This window comes from Alosa sapidissima, chromosome 19 (genome assembly GCF_018492685.1).
Source record: "Alosa sapidissima isolate fAloSap1 chromosome 19, fAloSap1.pri, whole genome shotgun sequence".
NCBI lineage: Eukaryota > Metazoa > Chordata > Actinopteri > Clupeiformes > Clupeidae > Alosa > Alosa sapidissima.
Window position 1 is genome coordinate 21506586 of NC_055975.1, and position 9422 is coordinate 21516007.

General features: G+C 39.0%; 2 protein-coding genes across 2 annotated transcripts; one reads left to right on the plus strand and one right to left on the minus strand.

The window, feature by feature from the left end:
* Positions 1 to 25: 25 nt before the first annotated feature.
* ppp2r3c (protein phosphatase 2, regulatory subunit B'', gamma) lies at positions 26 to 4844 on the plus strand. The gene is made up of 13 exons (XM_042072125.1): positions 26 to 182; positions 567 to 691; positions 771 to 875; positions 1107 to 1219; positions 1705 to 1802; positions 2003 to 2073; positions 2335 to 2467; positions 2893 to 2948; positions 3084 to 3159; positions 3401 to 3537; positions 4091 to 4228; positions 4331 to 4390; positions 4598 to 4844. The coding sequence occupies exons 1-13, from the start codon at positions 116 to 118 to the stop codon at positions 4787 to 4789; spliced, it is 1371 nt and encodes a 456-aa protein (XP_041928059.1). The 5' UTR covers positions 26 to 115; the 3' UTR covers positions 4790 to 4844.
* A 1055-nt stretch (positions 4845 to 5899) lies between these two features.
* On the minus strand, positions 5900 to 7985 carry fam177a1 (family with sequence similarity 177 member A1). Its single transcript, XM_042072132.1, has 5 exons — positions 7526 to 7985; positions 6834 to 7010; positions 6682 to 6748; positions 6391 to 6488; positions 5900 to 6136 (listed from the first exon to the last, which is right to left on the minus strand). Exons 1-5 carry the CDS (start codon positions 7592 to 7594, stop codon positions 5939 to 5941), a joined length of 609 nt encoding a protein of 202 aa, XP_041928066.1. The 5' UTR covers positions 7595 to 7985; the 3' UTR covers positions 5900 to 5938.
* Positions 7986 to 9422: the final 1437 nt, after the last annotated feature.

Consider the following 9422-nt stretch of genomic DNA (forward strand, 5'->3'; position numbering starts at 1 on the left):
GTGACGTGCAAGCTGACGGCCGCGGCGCAGTCAGAAGACGTCACGAAAGTGCTCCGCAAACCAAACCAATCACTGAGCAAGGCTACTGTGTACCAGACGTCAACGGTATGTAGACATGTCGAATGATAAACTTTCCCACTGGAAGGATCTCTTAAGAAAAAGGCTAGCCAATTCAAAGAAAGGTAACAAAACTAATATTATCATTCATAAAATTACCCTTATTGTAATGTTCTAAACACTGCAGTTAACCAAACGAGTTAGTTGTGCAACTTCTTTTAGCTAACTAACATTGGCTAATGCTAGGTAGGTGTTGTGCATTTAACTTTCCAGGTGACTTTGTGTTTCTCATATAGGACAAATGAGTGCAGTATATGAGAACACAATGTGTCAGGTGTTATATATAACTAACTGAAAGCTGAACGTATTAGTCAACGAATCATAATTGTCTTCAAGCCGTGGTAAAAGGCTTGCTAGCATGTCATCAGCATAGCTAGCTTTGTTGACAGGCATCCATACACAGCAGCAGCAACAACATTGCCATGATTACTTGTGTTTGTTTCTTGTAGATGAAAGGACTGAGGAGGAGAAAAAGGCAGAAGAAACAGAGCTGTTTTCTAAGTACTACACCGAATGGAAAGGAGGAGGGGAACGAAGCAGTTCTTATAAGACTATACCGCGCTTTTACTACAGGGTATACAATAAAGACCTCATTCACGTCCAATGGTCACATCAAATGAACCTCATGAATATTAACTTATTGTTTCTCGTAGCTTCCTGCTGAAGATGAAGTACTGTTGCAAAAATTAAGAGAGGAGTCCAGAGCAGTCTTTCTACAGAGGAAGAGTCGGGAACTGCTGGATAATGAAGAGTTACAGGTGAGTGGCTAAACTCATGGTACATGAAAAATGTCATTCCCAGGAACAGTTTTTATTTCATGACCTCGAAAATAGGGCGTTGTGGTGTTTGAATCATGAAAATAGTGGTTAAAGTGATATAATTCCGTCCACCATATATTTCTAAGATATGAATATTATGGAAAATAAAGACAGGATTTTTTTTTACTCTGTGTATGTCTCTGAAATTGAATGTCTTTTTTCCCCCCTCAGAACCTATGGTTTCTATTGGACAAACACCAGGTGCCACCAGCAACAGGAGATGAGGCTATGATCACCTATGAGAGCTTTCTTAAAGTTGGAGAGCAGGCCGGAGTCAAGTGCAAGTAAGCATTTACCCAGTGGATAATATTTATTAGCGATTGTTTCCAACCTAGTGCTGACATATGTCTGACATGTTGTAAAGCTGAAATATTTTGAGGTGGGATTACGATAGGCTGAAACAGGTAAATGGCAGATCACTTACAAGTCCTAGAATAACAAAATGGCACTATTGGAGGTGTAACATGCAGCAATGCCTAGCCGGTATTCCCTCACCTGTGCTTCCATCTTTAGCTGTTCAGTGTGCGAAATTTAACAGTAAACAATTTAAAAAGTTGGTAAGACAACATTTAAGGAGAATAGCAATAACAAACAACAATGTCAATTCAATCAATAACCCAATTAATATAAACAAATACTATAATATACAAACCATAACACAACACACAATCATCTCTTAATACATTTCCATTACAATGATAGTATTACTTCTGCTACTGCTACTGTTACTATTACACATGATCAATGAGCTTCTCCTTTCTCTATACAGACAATTCTTCACTGCTAGAGTGTATGCTAAACTCCTTCATAATGATCCATATGGAAGGATATCAATTATGCAGTTTTTTAACTACGTCATGAGAAAAGGTATTGTATATTGGCATACTGTTGTAGCACATGTACAGTAATAATAATACTTAAAATATGCTTTAGTATGTGTCAAATGTGTTATAAAATGTTTTTAAATGTATTTCATTATTTTAAATTTCTAAATTATTTCTGAATCATTGACTGAATAATTTTGAGTTTGGTTAGTCATGGTTCAAGCAAATGTTTTTCTCTTGCAGTTTGGTTGCATCAGACAAGGATTGGGTTAAGCCTGTATGACGTGGCTGGGCAGGGCTACTTGCGAGAGTCTGTATGTACCATCAACATGGCCATTTGTATATTATCTCTGTCTTCTCTCTCTAGTTGATGTGTAAGTGGAAGAATTGAAGATCCATCCTGGACTATTAAAGGCTCTATAGATATCTAACACAGAAAATATGTTATATGCTCTAATTATACTAAACATCAACCACATGAAGCACATTCAGAATTGTTGATGTACACAGTGTGCTTTATTATTGCTGATATGATTGTTTCCTTGGTGTATTTATTTCTGTTTGTTGCATGTAAGGACCTGGAGAACTACATCCTGGAGTTGATCCCCACTCTGCCCCAACTGGATGGTCTGGAGAAGTCCTTCTACTCCTTTTATGTCTGCACGGCTGTCCGAAAGTTCTTTTTCTTTCTCGACCCACTGCGCACTGGTATTTCCCTCATTTAAAGTCCATTGACGTCTCATATTTCTTGATGCATCTAGTTAGTATTACTTTGTGTTTATTTGTTGGAAAGTGAAGACCCTCCCTCGTGCCAAGAATGACTGCTCTTTCTCCATTGAAAAGCTTTAGTAAATAGCTTCAGGACATTGGCATGTCTATCTATCTCTCTCTCTTTCAATGTTTTGTCTCAGAATATCACTTTCCTGGTTCTTGGGACAGAAAATAAACTTTAGCCTGAATTGTTTGTAAAGGGAGATTTTCCAGTTCAGTTCACCGAACATAAATAGACAAAATGATGTGACAAGGGTTTATTCTGATGGCTCATGGCTTTCTATATTTCACTTTTTTCTTCATTTTGAATGTTCCTTCAGTATATATTAACCAGTCTAATCTAATTCTGGACCTTATTCCAGGTAAAATAAAGATACAGGATATCCTGGCTTGTAGCTTCCTGGATGACCTTCTCGAGGTACTGAATGAAAATATGTGGTAAAAAATGCACACACTAGTCTTAAACCATTAGGTAAATGCTGCAGTATATTGTCTGTTCTTTGTTTGTTTGTTGTTTTATTATTGTCTTGTTTGTATTTATGATTAATTGCAGCTGAGGGATGAGGAGTTGTCCAAGGAAAGTCAGGAGGCTAACTGGTTTTCTGCACCATCTGCCCTCAGAGTATATGGTAAGCTTTAAGAAGAAAGGAGCCAGCTTATTGTCATTTATCTCAATCAACCATTTTTCATGTGTTTTGCTATTGGATGGGTAAACCTTCACAATTTAATAAACTTTAAAATGAGCTGATTTTGTTTTTAAGATGAACACATACTGACTGGCTGTCATAAGCTTCCAAATCTTAGGTTTCTGTGTGGGTGTCAGTGCAGAGTTGAAATGAAAACAGCATGCCTTGCCTTTTTAATTCTCAGGTCAGTATCTGAACCTCGATAAAGACCACAATGGCATGCTGAGCAAAGAAGAACTCTCTCGCTATGGAACAGGTACACTAACGAGTGTCTTCCTTGACCGCGTGTATCAAGAATGCCTGACCTACGATGGGGAGATGGTGAGAGCGCTGCCACAGAAAATACACACACCGGTTTAGTTCTACAAACAAGACAGTTTTAGCTATTAAAATGTTAAAATTGTAACAGGAAATGAACACAACGCAAGTGGCAACAGTGGAATAAGCGGGATAATGGACGACACGGTGGTCTGTTCACAGAAATGAATGCACTTACGAGGTTTAAACCTCGCTTCGCGTCGGGGCCGTTTTACAACCTCGACCGTGCATTAACTTCTGTGAACAGACCACCGTGTCGTCCATTATCCCTTGCGTAAACAACTGTATGGACCCTTTCAAGAGAGTTCCATTATCAGAATCATAGTTGGCCCCACAAGACTTCCTTTTTAACATTCCATATGTTATCTTAATGCAGAGGAAGTAGATTGGGGCCCAAATAGAACGTTCAAGCATTGTTTTTGTTTACCTTGTTGAAAGGGTCCATAACAATGGCGTTCTAAAGTTAATGTTTGCTTAATTTGCACTTTCCTGGAGGGCATAACATTCCAAACATTGCCATTGACTTTTTGTGTTGTTCTAACCCCATTCATCTCAGGACTATAAAACGTACCTGGACTTTGTATTGGCTCTGGAGAACCGGAAAGAACCTGCAGCACTGCAGTACATTTTTAAGTTGCTGGACATGGACAACAAAGGCTACCTCAATGTGTTTGCGCTCAACTACTTTTTCAGAGTAAGCTCTGAACCCCAATCCCCCTTCACTCTGTACTCTTTTCAGTTAAGTGGCTGAAATATTGTCTGACCTAATAATTTCTGCTGTGTATTTTGTCCTCAGGCTATTCAAGAACAGATGAAAATACATGGACAAGAGCCGGTGACCTTCCAGGATGTCAAGGTATTGTAAATACATAAATACAACTGAGTTTCTGTTTTTAACTAGACTGATACATTCCATGGTCCCTTGACACCGAAATGAAACTTTACAGATTGTACTCATGAATTAAATGTCTTCATGCACTATGCATATTTATTTTCGTTCTGACACCAGAGTGTTGGTGACCTATATGACTAAACAACACCCTTTTTGTGACTGTGACTGCAGGATGAGATATTTGACATGGTGAAACCCAAGGATCCATACAAGATTACACTTCAGGACCTGGTAAACAGTGGGCAGGGTGATACTGTAACTAGCATTCTCATCGACCTCAACGGATTTTGGACTTATGAGAACAGGGAGGTTTTGGTGGCCAACGATGGAGAAAGTAACAACGTGGATATTGATGACACTTGACCCCTAAGCATTCAAACAAGACAAATAAAATGGACATTGTCTAATTTCTAATATACCATGGCAGAAAAGGAACTCCTGTTAAGTGCATATTCTGGTTTGTTCTGTGTATATATACAAGCTTTTCCTCTGTTGCGAATGCAAAGAAAAAACATGTATTTCTATTGAATGTACAAAAATGTTTTATTAACATAAATAAAAGTAACTTTTTTACTTAAAATCACAGATATGTAGAATGACTACAACAATAAGCGAGAGACTTTTCATGTGGGTGAAAACTTCATTTTTAAATCTTGTGTGACAATACAGATTACTGTGAAGGCATCCTTCATTCTTACATTCCACAAATCCACACCAGGATCCAGATCAAGATAATCGTTTTGTCCATGTAAATAAAAGGAAACATTCTACTTCAGGCTACCTACTGATACCTCGTAATCCATGAGATGAGTATTCCATAAGGTTATATGACCTCAGAACATCTGATGACAAATATTCAACTGACACTCCTGAAATAACATGAACATTGATCTATGTAGAAAAGGCAACATGGTAGAGTTGCTCTATTAAGTATTCAAAGGGCCTCAACACATTGTCAGTGTAATTGAACATCCTGAACATGCCCTTGGATAGGAAACAGCACTTTTGGCCATGCAATTTTATAGTGTATGGAGTGTATTTGATCAAATACTGCACTCAAAAATGTATTCAGCCTATTTTGAGAGAAAATCAAATGAATTAATTGTAGCCCAACTTTTCAATAAGTACCTTTTGAAATGATATCCAAAAGCCAGTATTTGCATACAAACCAATAATAAGCTTTGTCATGCATCAACAATGCATCGTACATACAAAATATATTACATTAGTTGCATAGAAAACTTGTAACAAAAACAGAATAGACAGTAAATACATTACATACCTACAGCTTGGTGCTCACCTAGCACTGGACATTATGGGATGTCTTCACAGTACTGATCATAGCACATTCATATAATTTCCCTGGTAAGAAAACAAAATCTTCAGTCTACCTCCGGACTACACTTATTACTAAACTGCATTTCACGTTCAGAATGTTAACAAATCTACAAACTGCAAAGAAAAAGGAAAGGATTGGTAACTAAAAGACTGACATCTGTTTAATAGTAGACTTTAAGAGGGGAGAGGGGCAGGGACATGTACAGCATCAGGTGCTGAATGAGGCTCTGGCTCCAGCTCAAACGTGACGTTCACAAACGAGGGGTTTGTCTCCGGCTGTTCCACCCTGGGCGGCTGACCCTCTTGGCTCCCCTTGTTAAAGTTCCTCTCTGCCTCCTCAGCAAGGCGGTTCTCTTCTTCTTCCTCCTCATCCTGTAATTGGCAATTATCAGTAAGGATTCTGAATATTATACCAGGTGCCCATGCAAACTTGAGAGGACGGACAGGGGGTATTTAATTTCCCCCTTGGCCATCTGACTGAAATCTATAGATATTAACTTAAATCAGGTATAAAGTGGTTCTCTCATGATTTGTGACTTAAGCTTGGCCATGGTAAAAATAAATAAATTGGTGTGTTTCCCCATATTTAGTACGCTCACATTCACTATACTCGAGTTACTGCTCACCTCCTTTCTCATTCTGTAGTACTCGTCAATGGCATACTGATACTTCGGTGATGTTATACCCAAGAGTCCAGCCAGTCTCTCGCCAAGATAATCACACACTGTGATACACAAATATGAGGGGAAAAATTGTCAGGCATTAACCAACGTCAAAGACTAGATATATTTTAGAACCAACATTATTATGTTAATAAAGGATGGATGGGGAAAGGCAGTATATAGACAGAGCAACACAACAGTTAACTCCAAAACTGTGATTAGTTACAAATCAGTTGTGTTACAGTTCAGTCCTACCTGAAACGGTTGAGGTAGCCATTCTCCACATTTGGAACCACACATATGGGCCCCATGTGAGTGTTGACTGTAATTGAAAACACAGGAAATGTGCCATTAAAACCTACCACACCCGTTACAGTATGGTAGTAGCAATAACAAGCGTAACTTACGGGATCAACTGTGGTCAATGCTTCCTTCTTCTCAGGCTCTTCCTCCTCTTCATCTGTACTGTATTCCTCCATAGTCTCCCCACTGGCAAAGTATATGGTTCTTCGGGGAACCTTTTGCTTTTTCAGGCCCAAATCACCAAGCTCTACATTCTCAAAATCCTTCCCCAAGCTGGCAGTCTAAAGTAAAACAAACACCTTCAGTACCAGCCTGTCGTTGAAGGTTATCTTTATATTCCGACTAACACAAGTAGGCTAAATGTACTTATTTCAGTGCTCTCTTCTTAATAACCTTCCATGGATGTAACAGTAACTAACAACATCAGATGGTCCCACGGAAAAGTTAAGAGACCAACAGGTTGTTATCTTGTGATGCGTTGCCTGTTGGCGCTGCTACTACAACGTTACCATCAATACAATACACATCAGCTTGCGGTCTCACTAATAATGCAGTTTCACTAAATTGAAAAGCCCATTTCTGAACGGAAGCACGACAAACTATCACACGCAATAGCTGCGATACACAGACACGCACCACTATACCCAACATGATATTAGGCTGTACACTGGTTATTGTTAGGTTTACAAGCTAACGTTAGCCGAGACACGCTAGCTAATATTAATAATAGCAACAGCGACACAATAGTTCACTTTAACAACTTATATACATGTTACATTAAAACATTATGAAATACCTTCTCTTTATCCATAGTTTGCCCCACAGATATGTTAACGTTTGTGAGATAAAGTGACAATTCGGCCATCTCCACTTCCTCGTCCACCACCACCACTGGTTAGCTAGGTTTGCTAACTTCAGAAAGCCGGGGGAGGTGCAAGCCAGGCTGTGTTGGAAGTGACGTCTGTGGCAGATGATGTCGTTTAAAAGTCGCTCTGGTTCAGATTTGCACCAGTACACTAATTTAATGGTTAACAAAATGTTATTTGATTGCAATTTGAATGACTATAGTCAGCCAGCTGAGTATTGACCTAAGAACAGTGAAACCTGCATTATACGATGAACAATATATCACTAGCTACATGGGAGTGAATAACAAGTACTTAGGAGGTACAGTACATATGATTGTTTGTAAGATTGCACACTTGTCATTAGAGCCTTACATTTAATAGTAAGTAGGTCTATACATACAGTCGGCAACTAGTCATAATCGTGGTTACCGCCCCCAGTTGCCGTGGTTACCGTGGCTGAAAAGCCCCCGAGGGGAAAACATTGTTTTGATTGCATGTAATCTAATGGAGGTGCTCCGGCTTGAGTACAGAAAGCACGTATAAAAATATTAAATCTTTTAGCAAACATCACTAAACGGCACAAACACGTTTCAACTGAGAGTTATCTGTGTGTCAAGGAGGTTAAAGGTAACATTAAGTTCCCTCATTTTGCTAATTCCAGTTAAACGGCCAGAACTGTCTCGAGTGTACTCATTGTAGAACTGCTTTCAATGGCCGGATTGTGTAGCTCGGTTTAGCAAGCTAACCCTTTTGCCTTAACATCACATACTCGTAAGTTGCATCTGAATTTATTCTCACATGAATGCACATTCCCTACAATGTCCGTGGGAATAGTTTTAACAAGTAATGTGTACCAGTTGGTTATGTTACACTGACGATATAAAGTTAGCCAGTTAGCAACCTAATGATGCTACCATTGAATATAGCTTCCAGAGAAATTTGTCGTCAACATTGGGCAATCGAGGGTGAATTAAGTTGTTAGCATACACTGGGCAGTTAAGTAAACACAATTCCTTCAAATTATTGTGTTCAGAAACAAGCAGAACTCCGCTTGAATGTAAAACGAATGTATAAAGTCTAACTGTTAGCGAGTTTGCCCATTGACAAGGTTAACATGCTTTCCCCCTCGTGGGGGGCGGTAACCTTTCCGAACGTCTTAACCGACTGTATGTATGACAAGTACATACCGACTGTATGTATGACAAGAGGTACAGATATCCAGTTTTTGCGATGGTGCCACGCCTGAATGTAAAACGAATGTATAAAGTCTAACTGTTAGCGAGTTTGCCCATTGACAAGGTTAGCATGCTTTCCCCCTCGTGGGGGGCGGTAACCTTTCCGAACGTCTTAACCGACTGTATGTATGACAAGTACATACCGACTGTATGTATGACAAGAGGTACAGATATCCAGTTTTTGCGATGGTGCCACGCCCCCTAAATGAAACGAATGGGTTGTGAAAAGCACTGTTAATTTCACTGGACATCAATCTATGTAGGCCTACATTAAATGTACATATATATGTATGAAATATAGTACAAAACACTAACATTTAAGAGAGAACAAAATATATACTAAAACAAATACATTCCTCGATTAACGGGGAATTGCATGTTGCAAGTACTACCTCTAGAGGTCTTAAATGGTATGGCAAAAATAAGAGCGCTGTGGAATAAACCATTACAGGAATATCCCAAAATGACTGGACATACATACAAAATTGTGAGAGTGGAAAATACATAAACAGCTCGACACTAAGCTCTCGACAATGAAAAACAAACGCATAATGGTTTCTTCGTGTCTTAATCCTACTGTCTTACCTCTTCGTATTCTTCACCCATCTAT